The following is a 26,429-nucleotide window of genomic DNA, read 5'->3' as shown; positions in this document are numbered from 1 at the left end:
ACTTTGAATATAATAAATAGGATTAATTACCTAAAAGTCCTATCTACATATTTGGTGGTAGCTTAGGTCCTGTCAAAAAGTTTTTGAACCAATAAGTCTCATTTACAGGTAAAAAGACGTTTTGCCCTTTAATCCCAATATTGAGAATATTTTCAATTTCAAAACTTAGAATGTTCTCAATTTATAATTATCAAAACTAAGAAATTTCTCAATTTTTTTCTGGTATGAACTAAGAATACTATCAAAATTAAGAAATTTATAATTATCAATTTTGAGAAATTTCTTAATTTTTTTCATGATTAAAATTGAGAATATTATAAACTGAGAAGGTTCTCAATTTCAAAAAACTCTAGATCTCTCTCTCTAATGGCAGTGGCATCTGTGAACTCAGTGAAAATCGTGACCTCACAATCAATGGACTCATCGCCTTCCGAACGAGTCTTCGACGCCGGCTTTGAGTCCTTATCTTCCGGTGGACTCTCATAAGCAACAGCCGCAGATCCACTTAATTCTTCACCCAACCCTCCCAGAGACGTTGAATTTCAGGTGGTGATGAGGCAGATTGGCGGTGATGGAGAGAGGTAGATCTGTTCAGAGACAAATCAACAACAACCTCAACCTTACATGTGAGCCACTCGCGGATTTGAGTTCTTCATCTTCATCGACGATGACGACGACGACGACGACGACACCGCAGATCTGAGTAGGGGAAGGAGGCGGGTGGTTCTGGTGGCGGAGCTAGATTTCCAACAACGGAGCTTCGTCGAGGACGTCGATGGAGGACTTGAGGACAGAAGGGAGAGGGAAGGCGACATCAAGACAGCTTACCTGGAGTTTGTTGAAGGGGCAAATTGGTCTATTAAAAATTAATGGGACTTGAAGGAGCAAATAATTTTATCTAGGACTTAATGGATTATAAGTTCACAAAATGGGACTTGTATGTAAATGGCCCTAATAAATATTATATATCTCATATAACAAGGAGCCATGGTGGCATAGTGGAAACTCATGCTCTTTAGAGCTTAAGATTTTGAGTTCAACTCCTTGTGGCATCAATTTTTTCATAGTGGACCGGTTTGCTTCAACCCGTTCTGGTTCTACTGGGTTACTAGTTTAACCGAGGGTTTGGCCGGCTTAACTTAAAAAGACCGCTTTTCAAGCTAGTGGGGTTTAAGGGTTGATCCGGACCGGAACTTGGACCCGGTCAAACCGGCCTGTCCGGTCCGGTTTTCAAAACATTGGTTTGAACAAATTCCAAATATCTAGACTCGTTGACTGAACCAATACTCGAAAAAATTGTTTTTAACAAAATGCTGCCAACCATACTGTGATTCGAAACTGTCCGTATGATCGTCTGATTGGGCGGTCCAGTCGGGTGGGTCGGGTCTCACGGTTTGATGAACACCCTCACTACCCATTGTTTGGCTTATATTAGTAGTTTATTATTTTACTGCATGCTTCTATTTTGTGTCATCTCTTGGCTATTGTGCTTTTCTTTTCAATACAATAATTTGTTCGCACTTTCTTGTATTGCAATTGAATCACATGCAGTTGTGGATCTTTCAACATGTATATCATATTAGGTTAAGAAAAGATCTAGGCAGCTCTGGTGTGTTTAAACAGGGTATTGGTTTAGGTCTGAGTTTAAGAGCACCACCTTACTTCCAAGTTCTCCTCCATTGGAGAGGGGGAAAACTGATTATATTGCAGCAGGGTTGATCACTTTGGTTTGAGTTGCATTTCAGCAAACTGGCATCAGGTAATTATCTTGCATTATACGTTAGACTTGTACAACTAGGGTTTATTTATTTTTAATAAGTAAACTAACCAATTCATTAAAAAGCACCATCACAAGGGGCACAACCCACCCGGATGTGCATGTTTCAGTTCAGTTCAGGGTAGCACTAAACCCATAACTAAACCAATTATGATTGTTTGTAGGTTGTTAGACTAATGACTGAACCAGTATTCCATTGGAACCGAACCAAACCAATTCGACTCAATGTAGCTTGGGTTGATTCAAGTTAGAACAATGGTTCCACCATACTTACATATAAGTGAATAAGTTCTTCATAAAATGCAACCTCAACTTCAATCTTATAACATCAAAATTTTTGAAGAAAAAGTAATAAATCAGCAGTAAATAAGTCTTGAACATTGGAACAGAACACAGAGAAGAATAAAACTTTGTTTTAATTTTAAGGAATGAGGAATGCATAATAGAGACTGTGAACACCTAATATTAGGTACAAAGAAATCTATGTCTCCAAACTAATAGTTTTATGTAAGAATACTAGAAATGGTGAATTCATTGCCAGGATATTTATACAAACAAAATGCATGCGTGGATACTAATGAAAACAACCCACTCTTCTTACTTATTAAAAACTGTTAACATGCATAATAAGGTCAATAAATATTTTTGTAAAACTCATGCCATGTTGAGCCATAGAGTTTTACTTATCTTACAAGTAAAATGTTTCTATAACAACATCTACCTTAGTACTTGTTTTCCACAAATTATATGAAGATATCTCAACATAAATAGAATTTTATGTTATTTATCAAAAAAAAAAAAAAACATAAATAGAATTTTATCTAAAATAGATTTTGGTTCTGGGCTCTGCCTAACCGAAGAACCGAACTGTTCTGATCGGGTTTTTATTTTTAGACCTAGAACTGAACTAATATATTGACAAAAGCAAACCAATCCAAACCACGGAGGTTGGGGTGGTTTGGTTATTGAGTTTCTTGGGTCTCTTGTGCAACTGTGTAACAAAGTTAATCTTGAAAAGAAAAATTATTGACCTATCTACAGGAATATACAACTCCTGCAAATAATCAACACAAGAAGATAAAGAAAAAAGAAAAGTTCCCTGAGCCAAAAAAACAAGGAGACTAGTAATGTTTCTTTTAAGCACAAAATTGATCATTCTACACCCTTTAAAGTTTTCATGTTCTTCCCGTTCCATATGCACCACATCAAACCCATAAGATGGAATTCTATGGAAGAATTGATCATCCGCTTGACTAATTCTTTTGGCTCATAGCTGCTGAGTATTTCCACACATTAAGAATAAGAAGCAATGAGAAGTGAAAGTGAGGGATATGCTCTGGACTTTGCTACTTCCTTCACTCACTTTTAGACTGAGTAGGTGACCATAGCAGCTCGTACAAATTAGTTTTTGAAGAGCCAATCAAGTTATATACTGCTGTTCAAACGTCGAGAATCGCTTTTAGGTTGTGATTTGGAGCATGTGGGTTTGAAATCTCTAATTTAATTGCTGGCATTTGGATTTGATTGCAGATATGGAAGTTCAATATTTTAAATTATGAGCTGGTTCTTAAATTATTTTCTAAAAAAGATGTTATATTTTGTCCTAGTTTTATTATAGGCACACTTTTTTATAAATCCCCTTTCACCTACTTATGTTCTATTTAGTCCACATTTTTTTCTTATGTTCCAATAAGCCCTATGGGTGACATAGTTACTAAAATACCCCTAATAATATTCATATTTACAGTATGAATGTTTCATGATGTGAATATTCACATCGTCAATGTGAATGTTCACACTATCAATGTTAATGTTAACATGTCAATATGAATGTTCACATTGTAAAATATGAATGTTCATATCACCAAATTGTTAACCGTTTAAAAAATATTTGTAAGGGTAGAAATGTCTACAAAATACCTTAAATATGATAATTATGATTTGGTAGATCAAGTGTCCAGATAATAGGACTTATTAGAATATAAGAATATCTTATGGACTAATTGGGATACAAATATTTGAAAAAGGATTTTCTAATAAATTTCCTTTATTATAATTACTTTGCTTCTGGGATGGATGAGGTTTAAAGACTATACCATGGTCATGATTCTTCCTTTGCATACATTGTTGTCATTTTTTAAGTTCAAACTGAATTACCGCAGCAGATGATTATATATACATTTCATGATTGGTGGTCTTTGTAAATGAAAAGTTTTATGGATATTATGTAGGATGATATGGACAAGAAAATCCATGATCTTACCCATGAGCTGGATTGTGCGAATCGAAAATGTGATGTTTACCGGGCCAACCTGATTTCAGTTCTGAGGGATATTGAAGATCATAAACAACAGTTATCAGTCAAAGTCCAAAACATTAAGCTTAGCATGAAAGATGATGGCCTTTAAAGGTGCAACATTGTTATTACCTGTTGTTTGTCTTTCGTTTGTTCTCTAATTTCGTTACATAAACAGAAGCTGTTATTTTACTTTTTGACGGTGTAGACAGTGAAAAGGCTTCTCAGTTAAATTGCCTCTGATGGAGCATAGTTATTCTCATTGCTTTTCAGTAGTATAGCTAATTTGAAGTGATAGTTCCTTCTTTCCTATCCCGTACAAGAAGGTCCACATTGCTCCATAATTATCTAATAGAATTATCTTTCCGAAGATCTCACAGAGCATGAGAAGGTTTGTGTGTAGAACATGCTAAGCATGGTACCGAGCAGGTAGGTTTAGGATGTAGTTTGGCTGATGAAGGGATTACAGAGCTATAAGCCTTCTTACCATCTGAACAGTTTTACACTGATCTATTTTGTTGTAACCTCTTAACTTATTAATTTTGACTTTGCAGGGGATGAGCATTTCGGTATGATATGCTTACAGTTGCAGACAAGGACAATAGATGTGAAACTCAAGCTGCAACATGTATGGTGTCTATATTGTTCTCCTATGGTTGGATTCTCATTGAATGCCTGTCGTATCAAGTCATGACTCAAGTGCTCAAATGTTCATACTCCTTGATCAAGGATGTAAAGCCAGGCAATCACCAAAAAGAAGATGCTAGTCAAGCACCTGAATGCCTGTCAACTGAGCATAAATGAGGTTGGTCATACCCATTGGTTGGTCCGATTCTGTTTATACCCTCTAGTAGAAATATATTTTTCTTTCTATTGGGAGGTCAAATATGATATGATATTGTAGGAAACAATTCATAGTAGCATGGTTAAAAAAATAATTCAAGTTGAAAAATATTTCAACTCATGCTGGAACTTTAGGCATTCCTGTGACTCTCTCTCTCTCTCTCCAAAGATATCAATTGGAAGTGAAATGGGAGGGGTGAGATGCATCCTTTTTCTGTTAGATTCCCTTGCCCAGTAGAAGAAGGACGAGGATTTAAGGTGAAATCTAATTCATTTGAATTAAGGTTAGCTAGATTTGACTGTAGTATGTGCAAAGCTGTGAAGTTGTAAAAATATTGGTAGCGTTTGGTAGAGTTTTCTAAATATGATTTGAGAATAGAGTTGTATTTTGAGCTTGTGAGTTTTGGAATTATGATTTGAGTGTAGAAAAATTGTCTGGTGAATGAGTTTTGAAAAGAATTTTGAATTGAGTGAGAAATTTTTGATGTGACATATGATATTTGATATAAAAACTTATAACTCATAATCAAACACACAACTTAAAATTCTATTCAAAATTCATAAAAATTTCCAATTTTTTTTTTATTTAAAATATAAAAAATAACTAGTGACAATTGTAAAAAAAAATAAAAAATTACATTGTACCGGTCAACAGGCCCGATGCTCGGGAGGACGACCGACTGGACATCCGGGAGGACGACCGGTTAGTCCAAATTTTCCGATTTTGAAAAGAATTTTCAAAAGCAAATAGAGAATTAACTTTTGAAAACTCTAAACAAACACCATATTGAAACCAAACGGTGAAATCATAGTTTGAACATTTAACCAAACACAGCCATTGTCGTCCATCTTTGAACCTGGACAGAGTTTGAATGTTTATTCATTATTTGAGGTAGACTTTGAAGATGATTAGTTTTTTCAACGGGTTTGTTTACTTCTTGATGTCTGGATAAATCCACACCCATCAGCACACAATTTTCTCTGTAAATCAAACGAAACCATAATACATATGCAGCAGAAATCACTTGGTCTCTGTTGAGTTGGTACATACAGGAGTTGTCCATTTTTATATCAATAGGTAAAAGCTCAATTTGATAGGCCTAGCAGAGGCTTGAACTCCCCATAACCAAGCTCTGGGTTCTTGTGTGTTGCTTTCCTAATACCTAATACCAAGCTAAAACTCTTCTTCTTCTTCAATAATATATATATATATATATATATATCAAAAGAGAAAATAAAAGAGGCCATCTTGAAGAAACCTAAGCTTTTCAACTGAACTTTGGAAATTGCCAAGGCACATAGGTAGGCTGGGTTGCTTAAATTAGACAAACATCATGTTGGTTGTTTTTTGGGGAAATTACAGCTTAATGAAACTTTCAAAATTTATTAGTAATTGCTGGAAAAGTTTATCATTTTGTATTTCAATGTTGGTAAAGTTTATCATTAATATGTAAATATTTTTTTAAACATACACTGACATGTGATTTCCCCTTCATTTTTTATATACAGAAAAATCAAAAGCAGTGTTGGACAGTGGGTTGATGTTTTTGCATGTCAACTCACGAATAAAATCAAATTTTGCCACATCGTCACTGACGAGCAGGGATCTCACCAATTTCGTCTATTTTCTTGATTAGGTGTTTGCTCTAATTTAAGGATCCTTTTTTTTTTTTTTTTTTCTCATTTTAATTTTTTTTTCCCTGATTTGTTTTGGTTAGGTATTTGCTTTGATTTGCTCAGCCCTTGCCAAAACTGAAGACCTCCATTCCCCCTTTTTCTAGCGTGTTTGTTCTGATAGGTGAATTTAGGTTTTCTTTACTAATGTGTTTGTAATGATTTGTGGCTGTTTTTTTTTTTTTTTTTTTTTTTTGATTGGTGTTGATTTTGGGATTCTAGGTGTTTTTAGAGGGTATTTGTTTGGAGGGATTGAGCAATAGTATAGAATTCATATCTAATGGATGGAATAGTTCGTTGTTTAATTCAAAAATTTTGTTAATAGTATATTCGGACTATTAATCCCCCAATTATATGGGATTGCTCTATCCCATAGGGGGGAACACAAATCCTAGAATAACTCATCCCATGGGGATTATATAGTAAAATTACATTTTTAACCCTCTATTATTTAATATCTTTTTAAAAATAAAATTTATTTATTAAATTATTTATACTTAGTAAAGTATAAATAATTATTTATTTTAATAATCATATGGTATTAATTATACTTAGTAAAGTAAAATAAAATTTAAAGATCTCAACTACAAATTAAAATGAATTTATGTAATTTTTATGGGTTATTTTTTGATAAATTCTCTTTCTAAATATTTTATTCCATCGAATCCATATTCTTTTTGAGTATTTCATTAAATTATGTTTAATGTAATATAACCAAATCATCTTTCTAATTTTTTGCACATGTTTCTATTTTGAAACTAATATATAACAACAGTAATTTTATGGAGAAAATCGCTCCTTCATTCTAAAGAGAAAATCTTTTCTCTATTCCATGGAGAAAATCTCTCGCTTATTCTAAAAAGAAAATTTCTCACATTCCATGAAAAAAATATCAAATTATGAATTTGAAATCTTTTTATAATTTAAAAATTTTAAAAATAATGCAACAAAAAATCTGAATAAAAATTAAAATATAATGTGAATGTTCATAATAAACAATAAACATACAACTAACTTTTAAAAAAAATAACACACATTAAAGTACAATGTGAATATTCACAATAAATAACAAACATACAACTAATCTTCGAAAAAATAAAATTCATATCAAAATATAATGTGAATGTTCAAAATTTATAATTAGCATGCAACTATTCTTAAAAAAAATAGTTCATACCAATGTAAACATTTACACTACAACGTGAAAATATAAAACAAAATTGAAAAAAGTGAAAATTGACTATTTTAATTGCTCAATGGTAACAAAAATGATTGTTCAACTAACAAACATAATAACAAAAATAACAAATATACGATTAACTTTCGAAAAAATAAAACTTATACTAAAATGCAATGTGAATGTTCACAATTTACAATTAATATACAACTAGTTTTTAAAAAAAATAAACACACCAATATGAACATTTACACTGCAACGTGAAAGCATAAAATAAAATTGAAAAAAGTGAAAATCGACTATTTCGATTGTTCAATCGTAACAAAAATCATTGTTCAACCCATAAACATAGTAAAGAAAAAAAACAAAATACAACTAACTTTAGAAAAAACTTCAACAAAAAAACTCAAACAAAAATATAATGTGAAGTTGACAATTTATAATTAACATACAACTAACTTTAGAAAAACTAAATTCATACCAATTTAAACATTCACACTGTAATACGAAAAAAAATTGAAAGGAAAAAGAAAAGAAAAAAAGAAGACGACTGTTTCAATTGTTTAATGGTAACAAAAAAAATAATTATTCAAACAAGTATTAACAAATAACCAATAATACGTGAACATTCACATCTTACAAAATATATAATTATGTCCATATCTATATTCCAATACTTATTTCTTAAACTTTCAAATAATATGAAATGTGAACATTCACACTAATTAACAAAAAAATAAAAATAATAACAACAATAGAATTAGAAATCAAAAAAAAAAACCTCAATCATTTTAAAAACAAAACAAGAAATATCACCCACATCCTCATCTTCATTATCATCTTTATCATTATCACTATTATTAACAATCTATGCAATTTCACCATTCCACCAATCCAAATCAAACAAAATCCACATTTGAAGAATATGTTTGTAATAAAATTGAGTGGACATAAACAGAGTTTCGACTTACAACAATGAAAAAAACATAGAGTTTCGAACACAGAGTAACAATGGATGAACACAGAATTTCGAATACAAAGTGACAATAGAGGAACACAAAACTTCACCGCAACAATGGAGGAACATAATATTATTTCACCACCATGTATAAATTAGAGTTTCTAGCCCTACCAAATAGAGAGTTTTGAAACCCCAACACTTTGAAACAATACCACAAATGTGAATGAAATTGATCAAAAAGAAAAACATGAATAATGGTAACTACCAAAATAGAGGTAACAACAGAAAAGAAATGTGCATATCCTTTTTTTATGTAATACATATCAACAATAGACATAAGGGCATAATAGTCTAACAACAATATAAATCAAGAAAAAAAGATCTTATCAAATAAAAGTATAAATACATGAGACTAAGTTATAATTTTTTTGATAGACTTATTGGGTTAGAATATCTCTAAATGAGATTTATCAAATTAAAAACGCAATTTTTATTACTCCATTGGTCTCAAAATAATGGTCATTTTTAGGAAATATAACTTTTTTTGATAGTACAATTATTATATTAAAAAAATATTACTTTTACAAAATTATCAATGAATTTAAAAGAAAAGTAAAATAGTAAATTCATATTATTTTATTTCTTGAGACAATAAAAAATAAAATAAGAGACTAAATATTTTGAGATAGATGGAGCAATATTCTGTTTATTTAATTTTTAAAAGTTCTAGTAAAAACATAAAATAAAATTTATAATTCAGATTTAATATTCCCATTATTTAATAAATAATTCAAAGGGTAAAATAGTCTTTTGAACATTTATCCTTCTCCATAACATCCAAAACAAACATAAGATTTAATAAAATAGTCCAATCCAGACATCTAATCTCATGACTAAACAAACATAGGATACAAATCTAATCCAACCAATTAGTCCGGAAACAATATATTCCAAGACTAATAGTCCAATAAATTACAATCCCCTTTTATCCAATCCGTCCAACAAACACATCCTTAAAATTTTGATTACAATTTATCAACTACAAACCCAATAGATTTAACTTTTTGGCATTGCCATTAATGGCCTTCTAACCTCATTCTTAGCAAATTTGGTTGCTTTCTACTTGTGCGACTGCAAATGCCTCTTTATCAATGCCAACTTGTCAAGCTATGAATGTATATGCAAAGTAAAAACAGATGTGGTAAAACCTGAAGCAAGATAGATGAACTCAGTAAGAGAGAGAATTTTGAGTGATGACATGAATTACTCCCTTCTATCATACATTTTCAACTTGGCACTGAATTGCTGTGGAAGCACTGACAGTGTGGCTATTTACATGCATTGGTTGGGAACTCTAGAATTGCCATGGGAATGATGGGAATGATGGGTTGAGAGATGAATGAGGACTGAAGAATGATTGCAAAAGCCAAATCTGTATGTCAAGCAGCTCTAAGCTTGTTGGAGCCTGTGTACAGTGTGTATACTGCACTTGCAACTAAAACTGCCTCTACCTACACTAAAGGCGCATATCAAACCCGAAATGATGCATGCAGTGCTGAGTTGGGAGGGACCAGGAGTAACTGAAGTCCAGCTAGTATCTTCAACCATGTCCATGTCCATGTTGCAGCATCAAATAAAATTTGGACTATCATGCAAACACATCATTAATTCCACAAATTTCTCCTAAACCATGCAGATGCATGCTAAGAGCTCTGCTTACCTGGCGACATGCATCAAGTTCTTGGTTACCAGACAATGCTTTACACGATGGCCACACACTGGCATAATCCAAACCCAAAAGTGGATCATCAAACACCTTTGAGTTAGGAGCCAGCAACTTCACTAAATCTAACCGCTCAACCTTCTAGTTTTTAAGAAATCAATTCCCCTCAGCTTGCCATCTATTCTACAGCCCATCCAGCAGTGTACTTCAGCAGCAAACATCTTCTTCATACATTCTAAACTGATCAAGAATTCTTTTCCCAGAAAAGATTTAAGGAAAGAAAAAGATTCATGAACTCTACCCACCACCACTCCACCCCCTAAGAAATTCAAAATAATAATAATAATAATAATAACAATGATGTTTTTTTGCTGCAATTCACATTCATTCTTTCAAGCTAAGCCTTGCATTCTGAACTTTAACTGATAGCTTTAACTTCTGGTCCTCCATATCTCTCAAAACTGCAAGCAGATTTGCACGATACACTTCACATCGTTGATTTGTGCTTTCCAACTCAGCAGTCAATTCACGGATTTTCTTTTCCTTCTCATCCTGCAAAAGAGGCAATAAAGAGGATCAAATCATGATCATGATGGAATCACATAAACTACTGGAACCATGCAGTAAATACAGCACATCACTTTTTTTTAGTACATCACTCTATTGTCTTTTCATTTTCAAAGAAACGGGGTTCCTCTCAAAGGGGTTTAATCAACTTGATGTAATGAAATTATACAATCAACATGTCAACTATAGAAGACAGAAATATTGCCTGAATGGTCACTGAATAGCAAACAGCCATAGCTACAATAAAGCTTCAACAAGGAAAAAGATCTACGAATTTGGAAGCTCATCACAGTCCCCCAAGTTAATTTGAAAATTTTGGAAGGCCAAAAAATCTTGTTTGTAGACAGTAAAATAGAATCAGTTTCCAGGTACACAGAGAACTACACGAGCATGAGGCTGGGGATGCACAAGCAAGGGAAATTTAAGAAAACAATAAATACCATATGGATGACAATTGACATTGGGATCATAATGAAATCAGTAATAAGAGATCATGAATTGAGATACAGATATTTTTCACTGATTAGTTAGCAAATAAAATTACTCAATCAGCCAAGGTAATACAGTCTATATAATAATATTAACAAACTATATCCATTATTTTCAAATTATAGAAAGAAAAAAATAACATTGTTTCATTTTCTAAAGGCAGTTCAGGTTGGACTTCACATTTCTGTGATGGGGAGAAGAATCCTTTGGCATTACTGCTCAGATAAGAGGCGGAAGGCAGTGGAGGCTAGCTTTTTTCAAATCAATGGGAGGCCTTAGAAGATGTAGGGATGGATGCAAGCTCAATTACTAGAAATGGGGGATGTTGGGGAAGGTCTGGCCACACAGTTCTTCTCTGATTGTAGACTCGGGTTCCTTTGGGCATGAGGCAGGTGACTTGGTTACTATGGGTTGGGGAGAGGATACAAAAGTTGTGGAGCATCTAGTTTGCTCTTTGGTGGCTATGGTTGTTGTGGATGAGATTTCTATGGATAAGTGAAGGCTGGAAGGGATTAGGCATGACTCTTCCCAAATGGGTTTTGTTTGAAGAGGATGAGGGGCTACAGTAAATTTCAGGAGTTGTCATTTGAAGGGTTTGAAAAGGAGGCCATGCAGCTGTTTGTAGCTATTGAAGCCAGGTAGAGGAGTAGCACCCCAAGAATGGGTACCAGCAGACATGGGGCACAGAATTGTTGATTGGGTAAGTAGTTAAAAAGTCAAAAAATTATGCCAATTATGAAGGTAGAAGCAAGGGTGTGAATGGGAGCAAGGGGACGGAGGGAAAGGGGACTTCTATGTATTACATCATAAAGTTAAAATTGATTTGTTGCAATGTGAGGGCTTGAATGCCCTTAACAAACGAGTGCCAGCGAAGGCCTTCCTTAAATAATGGAGCGCAGGTGTGTAATCAAGAGACAAAGATGGAAGATTCAAGTGTTGAGGGTGGTTCATAGCATTTGGGGCCAGGTTTGTGGAGCAGACACATTTGGGGGCCTCGGGAAACATAGGTGGTGTATTGATTATGTGGGAAAGGAGGGTGGTGGAGTGTGAGATGGGGTCGTAGATGGCCCAGTGGAGAATGCAGAAAAGAGAGACACGTCGGATGACCTAGTTGTTGCTTTTAGATGGGATGCTCTATGGTGCATGGGGGTCATTTTAATATTGCTTGCTTTTCTTCGGGGAGGTTGGGGGAGTCCAAAATTCTAGACCTTTGCAGGAGTTCCCTAACTTCGTTGATGAGTTGGGCCTGATGGATTTTCCTCTTTCTGGTCTAAATTCTAGTAGTCTAGAGAATCCAGCTATGTCTTGGATTGATATTGGTTCTTGGTATCTCCGGATTAGAAGAAGCATTTTCCCAATATGGTTCAGAGTTTGTTAGCATGGCCTGTTTCACATCATTCTCCTATTATGATGGAGCAGCTGTATTAGGAGTGGGGAGGACTCCTTTCATACATGAGAATATGTGGCTTCACATAGAGGCCTTTCATGAGAAAGTTGGGGATTGGTAGAGCTGTGTAGGGGTATATAATTGAAACAAGGTCGTGTATGGTGCTAGCTAAGAAGTTGGAGATGCTTAAGGAGGACATTAAGAGATGGAGTACCGAAGAATTCAAGAACTTGGGGGTTCAGAAGGTGAGGATCCTAGCGAGCATCCATGCTTTGAACAAGTTAGAAAGGAATAGGGGTTTGATGGAGGAGGAGAGATAATGGATAGCTCATTTGTTTGAGAAATTTGAGATAATTGCAAAGATGGAGAAATTAACTGAAGACAGAAATCCAGAAAATTATGGCTCAGATATGGGGACAACATTATCCGTTTCTTTCATAAGATGGCTAATGCTCATAAAAGATGTAACTTTATTGGGAAGATTCAAGTGGGTGGCTTTTGATTTCAAAAGAGGAGATTAGAAGCAATATTGATGGCTTCTGCGAGGAGTTGCATATCAATTCCAGAGATTGGCGGCCTAAGTTGGATGTCATGAATTTCAGTAATATTTCAGCCTGAGCGTCATTTCTCAGAGAAGGAGGTGCCTGTGGCCCTTATGTCCCTTAATGGGGAAAAAGTTCCAGGTCAAGATTTCACTTTAGCTTTCTTCCAACAGAGTTGGGAAGTGAGTTGTAGGTTTGTTTCGTTCATTTTTTGAGTTCAAGCTGTTTTGAGAAAAGTTTGAATGTTTCATTTGTGACCATAATTCCTAAGAAAGAGGCGCGGAGGATAAAAGAGATTGTAAGCCTATTAGTTTTCTGGGCGGGGTGTACAGCAAATGTTCTTGCTTTGTGATTGAAGGAAGTGTTGTCTAAGGTGGTGTTCGATCCCCATAATGCGTTTGAGGGCAAATTTTGGATGCAAAATTGATTGCTAATGAGACTTGGATTCTAGATTGAGGAGCGGGAGCTTAGGTTAGATTCCTCCTAGATTGTTTGGAGAGGATGGGATTCTGACTAAAATGGAGGAAACAAATAAAATTTGCATTCCCACTATTAGACTCAATTTTGGTCAACAAATTGCCAACTATTTTTTTTTTTTTTTTGAGGACTTTGAAGGGCTTGCAACAAGGTGATCCTTTGTCTCCTCTGCTCTCTAATTTGGGCATTGGAGGTCTTGAGTGGAATGCTTGACAAGGCAATGCAAGGTTTTGTAAAGAGTTCAAGTACCATTTTGGTTGATTGGGACACGGTTTGCTCCTCTTTTAGAGCGGGTGGTTTAGGGATTTGGCAACTCACAATCATTAACCAAGCTCTATGATGGAAATGACTTTGTGGAGTGTTGAATAGCTTAATATACATTTATGGGCTCATTTCATATCAACTTAAGCTTTTGGAACTAGTAGTGACCTAACATGGTATTCAAGTCTCTTCGTTTACATTTGTTTTCTCTGTTTACATTATACTTCTCTTTATGTATGGATGTTTGTATCACCACGTGCAATACGGGGTTACACGTGAAGGAGTGTTAGATAACTTAATATATATTGGTGGACCATTTCCTAATAACTCAAGCTTTTTAGGACTAGTTGTTGGCATATTATATTAGCCGAAAGTGTTTGGCATATTATATTAGCCGAAAGTGAGTAGGGTTTGTAATCATTTTATACCCCCAGGGATCATCTTGTAATTGTTTTCTTTGTAAACCCTAATTTTCATTTATAAATAAGGGGTGATCTTCTATCATACCCTAAGCTGGTTACCCAAGCTTCATGGTATCAGAGCTACACCTCTAGGGTTAGGGTTCAAAACGTACCTAGTTGGATCATCTACTGGGTCGATCTTCAGTCACTGTTGTCACGCCGCTTCGTCTTCATCAACCGATTGGACCATCTGCTTCGTCTTCGTTCTTCTCCTCTGCTCGTCGATCTCCTCAGCTCCTCAGCTCGTCATCGTCTTCCTCAGCTCCTCAGCTCCTCTGCTCGTCACTCGTCCAGCTCCTCCAGACGTTCGTCACTCGTCTTCCTCGCCCTCATCGTCGTCGTCACTCGTCGTCCTCACTGTGGTATGATCTCAGACCTAGTGTATATATATATATATATATATATTAATATATATATAAAACTAGCCTGATATATATATATATATTTATATTTATATATAAATCCATGTATATATCTTGATATATACATCAATAAATCAATATATATATAAAAAAAAAAGGAGGAAAGAAAAGAAAAAAAAAAAAAATGGTTTCTTAAATTTTGTTATATCTTTATAGTGGTCATTGTGCCTGTTATATCACTACCACCTTCCAGGTTTGTGATTGCAACTAGTTTTGTTGCGGGTTCGGTAGTATTGTATCCATGACAGATTCCACCAGTGTGTCCCCTTCTTCTCAAACACCAAAGAGTGAAAGTCCCATTCTACCTACTACCATGACTGAGAACCCCAACCTTAGTCTGAAAATCACCACCTCTCTATTTAATGGTCAAAACTACCTAGCATGGTCTCAAAGTTTGACTATGTTTTTGAAGAGCAGAGGGAAGATGGGATATGTTGATGGCAGGATACAGGCACCTAGTACCACTGACTCAGGTTATGACCAATGGGAGATTGCCAATCCATTCGATGGTTCCAGAACTTGGTGAGGGCTACTTGTCTATAGAGACTGCCCAGGACGTTTGGGAGGCTGTGGCTGTTACCTATTCCCGCAAAGGGAATTTTTCACAGGCATTTGAGTTGCGCCGCTCTATTGAGAGCTCACTTCAGGGGGAGCAGACTGTTCTTCAGTACTTCACTTTCCTCACCAACGGCTGGAAACGCCTTGACCACCTGGAAGACTATAAGCCCGTTTGCCTTACTGATTCTGTCGGGTACAAGAAGTTCATCTCACGGGAACGGGTATTTAAATTTTTGGCCGGCCTAAATGTGAAGTATGATCCAGTTAGGGGTCGAGTTCTGAGTATGGATACTCTTCCTTCACTTCAGGAGGCATTTTCTTATGTACAAAATGAGAAGAGTCGCCGGTCTGCTATGATGTCCCCTGTCTCTACTGACCGTTCCGCATTACTGTCTACTCCTCGAGATGGCCTCAGCCTGCCTCATCCGTCTGCTGCTAAGGAGTCTGTATTCTGTGATTATTGCAAGAAGCCGCGGCATACTCGTGAGACGTGTTGGAAGCTTCATGGGACTCCATCTGGGGGTCGCGGTGATCGGTCTGGTTTCGAGGAGGTCAGTCAGGTCAATCTAGGGGCCGTAGTTCCTATTCCCGGGCTCATCAGTCTAGTGCCGTTGATACCCTTGATTCTAATTCTACTTCTGTTACCCAAGCTTCTGATACTGAGCTGGAGGATGCTTTGCGCCAATTGTTGGACCGCCGATCTTCTACTGCTCTCAGTACCGCTTCCTCGTCCTTTGCCCGCTCAGGTAACTTAGCATCTTCTCCTTGTGCTTTCCTGTGTCATCCATCTTTGCCGTGGATTATTGATTCTGGTGCCTCAGATTATATGTCTGGCTCCTCTGATCTTTTCTCTGTCTATAAGCCCTCTTCAGGTCAGGACAAAGTTAGGATTGCCGATGGAACTGTTTCTTCCATTTCTGGAACAGGTTTAGTCCAAGTCACTCCTACCATACATCTATCTTCTGTTCTCCATGTTCCCAAGTTTTCTGTTAATCTGTTATCCTTAAGTCGTCTTACCCAGGATTTGAATTGTCGTGTGACGTTTTTTCCTGATCATTGTCTTTTTCAGGACCTTGTCACGGGGAGGACGATTGGCAGTGGTAGTGCAGAAAATGGTCTCTACTTCCTAGATCAACCGGACAAACTTGCTTATTCTACCACCACGTCTTCTACTACCTCCGCTGATGTATGGCTATGGCATCGGCGTCTTGGGCATCCCTCATTTCATTTACTTAAGCATTTATTTCCTTCTAGTTTCGCAAATCATCATGTGTCTGACTTTCTTTGTGAGTCTTGTTAACTTGGAAAACAACATAGAGCTTCTTTTGCTCCCAGTTTGAATAAAAGCTTAGTTCCTTTTTCATTAATACATTCTGATGTTTGGGGTCCCTCTCGTGTTCTGTCTGTGAAAGGTCATCGCTGGTTTGTTACATTTATTGATGATTTTTCTCGTGCTACTTGGGTGTATCTCATGAAAGATAAGAATGAGGTTTTCTCTGTGTTTCGCACTTTTCATAAGATGATTTGTACTCAGTTTGGGGCCACTATCAAAATATTTCGTTCTGATAATGGCGGGGAATACATAGATTCTGGGTTAGGACAATATTTCTCTACTCATGGCATTATCCATCAGACCTCTTGCACCAATACCCCCCAACAAAATGGGGTGGCCGAACGCAAGAATCGGCATCTTCTTGACATGGCTCGGTGCATGTGTTTTTTTATGAATGTGCCTCGACTCTATTGGGGCGACGCTGTTCTCACCGCTGCCCATCTTATTAATCGTCTCCCTACCCAGGTCTTGGACAAACAGGCTCCGCTTCACGTCCTCCTCGGTTTTCAGTCCTTGTTTTCTATTCCTCCCAAAATATTTGGTTGTGTCTGTTTTGTCCATAATCACTCTCCCTCTCGTGGTAAGTTGGACCCTCGCTCCCTCAAGTGTGTTTTCCTTGGTTACTCTCCTACTCAAAAGGGGTATAAATGTTACCACCCTTCTTCTCGTAAGTGGTTTGTGTCCATGGATGTCACTTTCTTTGAGTCCCAGTCCTATTTCTTGTCCTCTCCGGTGTCACCGTCCTCATTTCCGGGGGAGCCTTGGTGTGAAGTGAGCCCTGTGCCTCCTATGGTAGAACCAGTTGCTCTTGCACCACCCTCTACTACTGTGCTTCCTATGGTGGAACCAGTTGTTCTTGCACCCCCCTCTACTGGAACTATAGAACCCACTGTCACCAAGAATAAGGACGAGAATGTTTATGTCCGGGACATAGACAGAAAACAAGTTAACTGGATACACGGGACCGTGTCTGCTACTCCACTGCCATCTCCTGCTTCTGATGAGAGTCTAGGTAACTTTGAATCTCGTGAGACCATTGATCTTGATGTTCCTATTGCCAAGAGGAAGGGTGTGAGATCTTGTACTCAACATCCTATCTCACAATTTGTATCATACTCTCATTTGTCATCCTCATATAGAGCGTTTGTGTCCAATATTTCCTCTGTTAGCATTCCTATATGGACATTCCTCCGGGTTTTGAAGATCATCAAACAGAAGGCAAAGTATGCAAACTTCGGAAGTCATTATATGGTCTCAAACAGTCTCCAAGGGCTTGGTTTGAGAGATTCAGGCTATGTTGAAATTTGGCTTCAAACAAAGTCAGGCAGATCACACATTGTTTGTGAAACATTCCTCACGTGGTAAGACTACAGCACTTATTGTTTATGTAGATGACATAGTTCTTACAGGCAATGATAGTGGGGAAATACCTCTGTTGAAGAAATATTTAGCCAAAGAGTTTGAAATCAAAGACTTGGGAAGCTTGAAGTATTTTCTGGGAATTGAAGTTGCTCGCTCTAAAGATGGGATATTTATCTCACAGAGAAAATATGTGCTTGACCTGTTGAAGGAAACTGGGATGCTTGGCTGCAAGGCATGTGCCACTCCACTGGAACCAAATCAGAAATTGGGGGATGATGAAGGAGGAGAAGTTGTGGATAGGGGGAGCTATCAACGATTAGTGGGTAAGCTCATTTACCTATCTCACTCCCGTCCTGATATTGCTGTTGCTGTCAGTGTAGTTAATCAGTTTATGCATGCTCCTCATCAGATTCACTTTGAGGCTGTCATGAGAATCTTGAGGTATTTGAAGTCTGCTCCTGGTAAGGGTCTGTATTTTTCAAAGGGTGATCATCTTCGTGTAGAGGCCTATACAGATGCTGACTGGGCTGGGTCAGTAACTGATAGGAGATCAACTTCAGGGTATTGCACATTTGTTGGCGGCAACCTAGTTACTTGGAGGAGTAAGAAACAGAATGTGGTTGCCAGGTCAAGTACAGAAGCTGAGTTTAGAGCTATAGCACAAGGTGTGTGTGAACTTTTATGGATCAAATTATTGTTAAGTGATCTAGGTATTGATCAGACGGACTCCATGCGGTTATACTGTGATAATAAGGCCGCCATCAACATCGCTCACAATCCCGTTCAACATGACAGGACAAAACATGTTGAGATTGATCGCCACTTCATTAAGGAGAAACTCACTAGTGGTACCATTTGTACTCCTTTTGTCCAGTCTGGTGAACAACTTGCTGACATTCTCACCAAGGGAATTGGGAATAAACCATTTCATGACATATTAGGCAAGCTGGGCATGAGAGATATCTTTGCACCAACTTGAGGGGGAGTGTTAGCATATTATATTAGCCGAAAGTGTTTGGCATATTATATTAGCCGAAAGTGAGTAGGGTTTGTAATCATTTTATACCCTCAGGGATCATCTTGTAATTGTTTTCTTTGTAAACCCTAATCTTCATTCATAAATAAGGGGTGATCTTCTATCATACCCTAAGCTGGTTACCCAAGCTTCACTAGTGGTGATCAAACATGGAGATATGCTTGTCAGAGAGATGGGTATTGGAGGAGGGTGGTGAAATCTAAGCATGAAGCCATGTGGGGAGATTGGTCTTCGGTGGAAGCGTTAGCGGCTTGTAATATAGGCATCCAAATTGGGCAGACTATTTTTTTTAAGGCACACGGTTTGTTGTCTAGATGGAGATAGGATTCACTTTCGGAGTCGATTTATGGTACAAGAAAAAGAAGTAGGAGTTTTCTTTTTCCATTGTTGCTTGTATTGTGGTTTATAAAGGTGTTACCAGTAGTGAGTACTTTAAAAGGAGGGCAACCCAGTATTTTGGACTCTGGCTTTTCATATAGATCTGACAACTGGGAGATAGAAGAACTTCTAAGATTTTTGGACCTTCTTTATACTATTTCTATTTCTGGAGAAGAAGAGAATGAATTGCATTGGTTGAAAGCATAATATAGTAGCTTTGTGGTGAATTCATTTTATGAAGCTTTGGCAGGACATAGGGTTTCTTCTTCTTTTTTTTTTTTTTTGTTTGATCGGCAACAAACAAAGATTTATTAAGGCTCAAGGCCAAGAAAAAAAAGAAAAAAAAAAAAGGACAAGATATCTTCTTACAGCAGAAATGGAAAAACCAAAAATAGGAAAAAAAAAATACCAAACTCAAAAACTTCTACGTAGAACAAACTGACACCCAATCCGAAGCAAGCAAAAAAAGCGGAATCCCCCGGAATACTGAGCTCGCCGAGGCCCAAAAAGACGCCAAGTATCTCACCCTATCCCATAAGTAATCTATATCCCGGGTCTCTCCTTCGAAAATCCGAGCATTTCTTTCCAACCAAACAACCCAAAAAATTGCAAAGACTATACCACTCCAAAGTACTTTAGCTCTCTTTGATCTTCTGAAAACTTGAAAATCAAATAATAACATTTGAGCACATCCTTTTGGGGCCACCCACATCACACTACCCAAACTAAACACCCTAAGCCATAAACACCTAGCCACCAAGCAATGTAAAAAGAGATGATCCAAAGATTCTCCACTTCTACAATGCACCATTGAGGATTAAGATACCGCGAAGGTCTCCTCTTTTGCAATGAATCATTGGTCAGAGTGCCCCCATTAACCAAAATCCACATGAACAATTTCACATTGAGAGGAGCACACGTCTTCCAAATCTTGTTATGAAATGGAAACTGAGGGACATGAGAATTATCAATGATTTTATCAAGAAAGGACTTACAAGTGAAAGACTCCCACAAATGAATATTCCGAACCAACCTATCCTTTAACATTGGAGACAAAGAAACATTTTCAAGCCTTAACAAAAGAGAAATCAATTCCGAAACTTCCCTGTCATGAAGATTCCGACAGAAATTAAAATTCCAAGATAAAGGAACCACCAAAGAACCTGCCACAGACACAACAGAACAATTATGAGATTGAGAAACACCATACACAAGTGGATATGACTCCGCCAAGGACATCGAACCCACCCAAACATCCTCCCAAAATTTGACCATTTCCCCATTACCCACCCTCATAGAAATGAATCGGGACCAAACTGGATAAATCTGCCCCTCGAGACCACCTGAGAGTCCCTACCATTAACCTGAATCCCATATTTATTTTTAATAACTGCATGCCATAATGAACCACGCTCATTGGGAAATCGCCATAACTACTTGCCCAGCAGAGCCATGTTTGTAGCCACTATATTACCAATGGCCAAACCCTTTTTCTCCTTAGATAAGGACATCGTTTCCCAATTAACCAAATGATCCCTCCTACCCTCATCTTTCCCTTCCCATAGGAAATCCCTCATTAATTTCTCAATAGATTTTGCTACCTTGACAAGAACCTTAAACACAGACATGAAATAAATTGGAATTCCACTTAGCACTGTCTTAACCAGAGTGTACCTACTCCCACGAGCTAGTAAAGCCCTACTCCATCCTTCTAACCTTTTGCCTATATTTTCCACAACCGGATTCCAAAACACTTCACCCCTTAGGTTACCTTCTAGTGGAAGCCCTAAATACATCATCGGAAATGTCTCTATACCACAACCAAGTAACTCAGCCACTCTCTGAATCAAACTTGAATCAATATTAATTCCCGCAACCCTACTCTTCTCTAAATTTACCCTGAGACCAAAGAGCACCCCAAAAAGCCTAACCACCGAAAAAAGATTCACCATTTGGCTCTCATCCCCTTCAGAAAAGAAAATAGTGTCATCCGCAAACTGCAAATGTGTCGCACTAATTTTATCTCTACCAACCTGTAAGCCTTCAAACAGACCAACCTCTTTAGCCCTATCCACCATCCTTCCTAACACGTCCACTACCATGATGAAGAGAGAAGGAGATAAAGGATGTCCATGTCTCAACCCTTGAGATGCCTTAAAAGTCTACCCCGGTTTACCATTGACTATCACCGACATATTGCAAGACGCTAAACATCCCCTTATCCAGGACCTCCATCTCTCACCATACCCTTTCCTAGCCATCACAAAATTCAAAAACTGTCAATCTACATGATCATATGCTTTCTCAAAATCTGCCTTAAATACAAGGCCTCTCTTTCCAAACTTTCTATACTCCTCAACCACCTCATTCGCCACCAGCACCATATCTAGAATCTGTCTACCTTGCACGCAAACCCCTTGTGTCGAAGAGATTGTATCTCCTAAAGAAGCCCTCAACCTTTTTGATAAAACCTTTCCCAAAATTTTTTAGAGTGATGTTACCAAACTAATTGGTCTAAAATCACCAATTCGGATGGCTCCATCCCTCTTGGGAATCAAACAAATAAATGTGGCATTAGCACATAAATTAACCACCCCTGACTCATAAAATTCCATGAAAACCTTCACCAAATCCCCCTTTACCACCTCCCAATAATCTTGAAAAACTACTAATGAAAACCCGTCGGGACCTGGAGCCTTGTCCCTCTCACACTTAAAAACTGCATCCTTAATCTCCATTTCCTCAAAAGGCCTCTCTAACCAGATGGCACTTTCCTAATCAATAGGCCTCCACTCAATCCTTTCTAAACCAGGCCTGACTATCTCATCCTTCAAAAACAATTTTGGGTAAAAATCCAAAATCCCTTGGACTATTTGCTCCTCTGAATCTACTACTACCCCTTGCCTTACTTCCAGCCTCTCAATGAACTTTTTCTTCCTTTTCCCGTCAGCAACCCTATGAAAGAATTTTGAACTAACATCCCCCTCCTTTAACCACCTCACATTTGCTTTTTGTGCCCAAAAAATCTGCTCTCTAAGAGTCAACTCTTCCAACTTCACGCCTAGCTCCCTCCTTTCTCTTGTCTTCTCAAATCGTCAACCTCATTCCCCTGCGTTTCCAAAGAATCTATCTCCTCCATCCTACCCATAACTTGAAGTTTAGATGATTCCAAATTTCCAAACACCTCCCTATTCCAAAGCTTCACTTGCTCTTTAATGACCTTCAACTTTCTCATGAATTTAAAACCCTTCCACCCATGACATCTAGCATTATTCCACCACCCTGCAAAGTTCTCCTTAAATAAATGATGATCCAGCCACATATTCTCAAACCTAAATGGGGCCGGACCCCACCTAAAAGGGCAACTCTTGATCATAATGGGACAATGATCGGACACCAATCTTGGAAACGCCTCCTGTCTCACATTGGGGAAAACCCCCTCCCAACCCAAAGAAAATAAAAATCTATCCAATCTAGAACATACCCTGCTTTTCCTTAGATTAGACCATGTGAATCTTGCATTAAATAATGGAGGATCCACCAACTCACAACCTCTAATGAACCCATCAAAATCTCTCATACTCCTATTGATTCTACCCCCAGTAAGCTTCTCTGAAATCTTCCTAACCATGTTGAAATCCCCCCCCCCTAAACACCAATTGGGGTAGCATAATCCATTTAACCCACCTAACTCCTCCCACAAAGCCTGTCTCTTAGCGGGGCAATTTGGGCCATATACACCCGACAACCACCACTCACTATTATCTAGAGTCTTGAACCTAACAGATAATGAGAACTCTCCAACTAATGAGTTACACTCAAACACCACCCTCTCATCCCAAATACATAAAAGACCTCCAAACCTTCCCACTGATGGTACAAAAGCCCACTTTTTATGCCTAACTCCCCAAACACTTTTAATGAAATTCCTATCACAGCTTCCACTTTAGTTTCCTGAAAAATGACTATATCAGGTTGACGCTTCTTCAAAAAATCCCTAATGACCCCCCTCTTCTTCCAGGAGCCCAAACCCCTCGCATTCCAACCAACAATCTTCATTGAGAAACATTGCCACCCCTAACCTCCTCATGTCTCCTATTATAATTGATCGTACTCACCCAGTTCCTTAACTCCCTAGCCCCCCTTCTAACCGAAACCCCTCCCCTTCTAACACGTTACCCCCTGGATACACTAAGCTCCTCTCCACTAACCCCCTCCCTCCCATTTAACCTTACTAATGATAGCCCCATAACTTGAAGCAAATGCCTAAAAAGAGGTCCTTCATTTTCCTCAATAGGACACGACGCATACTTGCTTAACTCCATCAACCAATGCTTAGTTTCAACCTCACTATCCCTTACTCCACTAAAAACACAGCTTCTCCTGGGCATATGATTAACTAAATCTCCCACTTGAGCATCATTTACTTGGCCTACAGGAATGTTAGCATTATAGGACACAGGATTAAAAGTAGAGCTATACATCATGGCTTTGGAAATATCCGGCAAGACTCCTTGGTCATCCATTCCCCTAACAGAACCATCAAGACCCAGACTCAGAGACCCTCCTACCCCATTCCCAAGAGAAGACAAAATTTGACTAGCAATGTTACCCCTCTCAGATGCTGGAGCTATGAGATCTTGGATAATAGTGTCATTGACATGATCCACTGCTTCAGAGGCAACCTGGGCCTCCCCATTCTCAACAGTGCCTTGTTCTTTAAAGAGATTACACAACTGAAAATCATCCTCTTCTTGATCACCTCCCTCGCCTTCTAAATCAGAGACAAACTCTGAGCTCGTCTCAGACCCATACACTTCCAAAGCTTGCAACACTTCGTTAGGCTCGAAACACCCATCATCAACCTTGTGACTCAACAAATCAGCATCGTTCACCTCCTATCTTCTCATCGACCCACTCCTCCACATTCCTCTATGTTTTCTATAGGTCCTCGACAGATCCATTCACAACATCGGCTAATCCTAGCTGAATCTTGTCCCTCGTTAGTTGAAACTAATTAATCCTTGAAGAATTCATCTCACGATCCACATCCTTAACCTCTCGCACCCCAGACGACTCCTGATGCTGAGCCTCCTCCTTCCTCATTGATCGTTTCTTCTCTTTTCCAACCCATAAACCCCTCTCAATTGACCCACTGGACCCAAATCAGTTGCATAGACCGCATCCACACTTTGAGGCCCAACATTACAACCCACTTGCTTCTTACAGAATAGCCCAACTTTTGGAGAATCCAACCTGGGCTGTTGATTCATAACACTCTGGCCCTTCTCATAAAGATCACTTGGGCCCAAAATAACTGTTGGCCCACTACGGCCCACTGGCCCAGCTGAAGCCTCCCAAAGCCCCTTATCCCTTGATCTACCCTCCATTTCAGCCACCACATGAGAAGTAACTCCAGCCCCTTCGACTCTTGCACCCCTTCGATTTTCCCCTACGAAGCCTCCGCGTGTCCCCCCTAGCTGTCCTTCCCCTTCGTCTTCCTCGTCGCCGGCGAAAGATGCACCAGCAGACTGATGCCAGATCGTTGGCCAAACTTCCCCCTTCCGTCGCACTGACTTGGACAGAGACTTGAGACGCACCATAGAAGATCGATCTCCCTCCTTGATCTCCATACAAGCTGGCAGAAAACCAGAATCAAAACCTCTAATTTTTAGTCTTACTTCAAATAGATTTTCCAAAGAGACCGTTCTTCTATCCACTTCCAACAAACCACCACACCTTTGACCGATGTACTGAAATACCTTTTCATTCCAAAGGGTAAATGGCAAGTCACACACTGCTATCCACCCTCCATAAGAGACAATCACCTCTGTTTTAACATGCCTCACCTCTGACCACTTCTCCAAACTGATCGCCACACCTCTGTTGAAGAACCCCAATCCCATGTTTCCAATAAAATTTGCTTCCTCTCTATTACTTACCCAGAACAAAGCTCTATTGACTTGAAATAGCCAAAGTGCAATAGACTTCTTTAAGTATTTGCACAACTCTTTTTCAATTTGCGCCCAGCTGCTTGAGAAATCACATCTTACACAGACTACCTCCCGCTCCATATCAACCCCTAAATTACCCATTTGATTTTCAGTGAACAAATCAACAAACTTTCTCCCTCTGTTCACCCCTGTATTCCTTTCCCAAGTCTTCTCCTTTGTCCCCTTGTTCTGAACTCCTTCTGTAACTCTAACCCTGTCACCCATACCTATAATTTTCCTCTTGGGTTCATTGCAAATGATTTTACGAAGCATGGTAGCTGTATCCATCCACCCATTACCATTATTCCTGCCAGAATGATAATATTGCTCTTCTTGACGCCTCCTTCCCATTTCGACAACTCAACAAAAGCACCCTTGCCATTGGTATACTTCTGTAAACAAAACACAACAGAGCTGCCATGATATTTGCTAAAGAAAGTGCGTCCTTTGTAAAGATTCCCCACCTGCTGTAGAGCCTGCACGGCCCAACTTACACCTCCCAAATCTATCTTCAGAGAAAAGCTTTGTAATCGATTCCTCTCTATAATCTCCACTAGACTCCCTCTAGATCTCTCGTCAACCTGGATAATGATTACCTTCTGTTTAATCCTCAATTCTGAGGATAACTCCCAATAATCTCTCATTTTTCATACTCTCTTCTTTTTCCATAGAAAAGGGTTTGGGGGTTGAAGGCTCCACCAAAGGTCGTTTC

At 38.1% G+C, this 26,429-nt stretch overlaps 2 protein-coding genes across 4 annotated transcripts in view; one reads left to right on the top strand and one right to left on the bottom strand.

The window, feature by feature from the left end:
• The window catches only part of LOC145815423 (protein FAR1-RELATED SEQUENCE 5-like), a 9,792-nt gene extending 4,480 nt beyond the window's left edge, over positions 1-5,312 (top strand). Inside the window, exons 4-5 of one of the 2 annotated variants that reach the window (XM_082912091.1) lie at positions 4,009-4,187; positions 4,628-5,312. In XM_082912091.1, coding sequence (XP_082768217.1) covers positions 4,009-4,185 — 177 coding nt within the window. In that variant the 3' untranslated portion in view covers positions 4,186-4,187; positions 4,628-5,312. The remainder of the gene's footprint in view (positions 1-4,008; positions 4,188-4,627) is intronic. The other variant, XM_082912092.1, reaches the window with a different exon arrangement.
• A 4,270-nt stretch (positions 5,313-9,582) lies between these two features.
• Positions 9,583-26,429, bottom strand: part of LOC114299504 (protein FAR1-RELATED SEQUENCE 9) — a 32,433-nt gene continuing 15,586 nt past the window's right edge. For both annotated transcript variants that reach the window (XM_028244267.2, XM_028244266.2), the window contains exon 3: positions 9,583-11,003. In XM_028244267.2, the coding sequence (XP_028100068.2) occupies positions 10,836-11,003 (168 nt within the window). In that variant the 3' untranslated portion in view covers positions 9,583-10,835. The remainder of the gene's footprint in view (positions 11,004-26,429) is intronic.

Source organism: Camellia sinensis, unplaced genomic scaffold, assembly GCF_055761805.1.
Source record: "Camellia sinensis isolate YWXY unplaced genomic scaffold, ASM5576180v1 Unanchor2, whole genome shotgun sequence".
Lineage (NCBI taxonomy): Eukaryota > Viridiplantae > Streptophyta > Magnoliopsida > Ericales > Theaceae > Camellia > Camellia sinensis.
The sequence above is the reverse complement of the archived record's forward strand: the minus strand, read 5'-3'. Positions and strand labels throughout refer to the sequence as shown.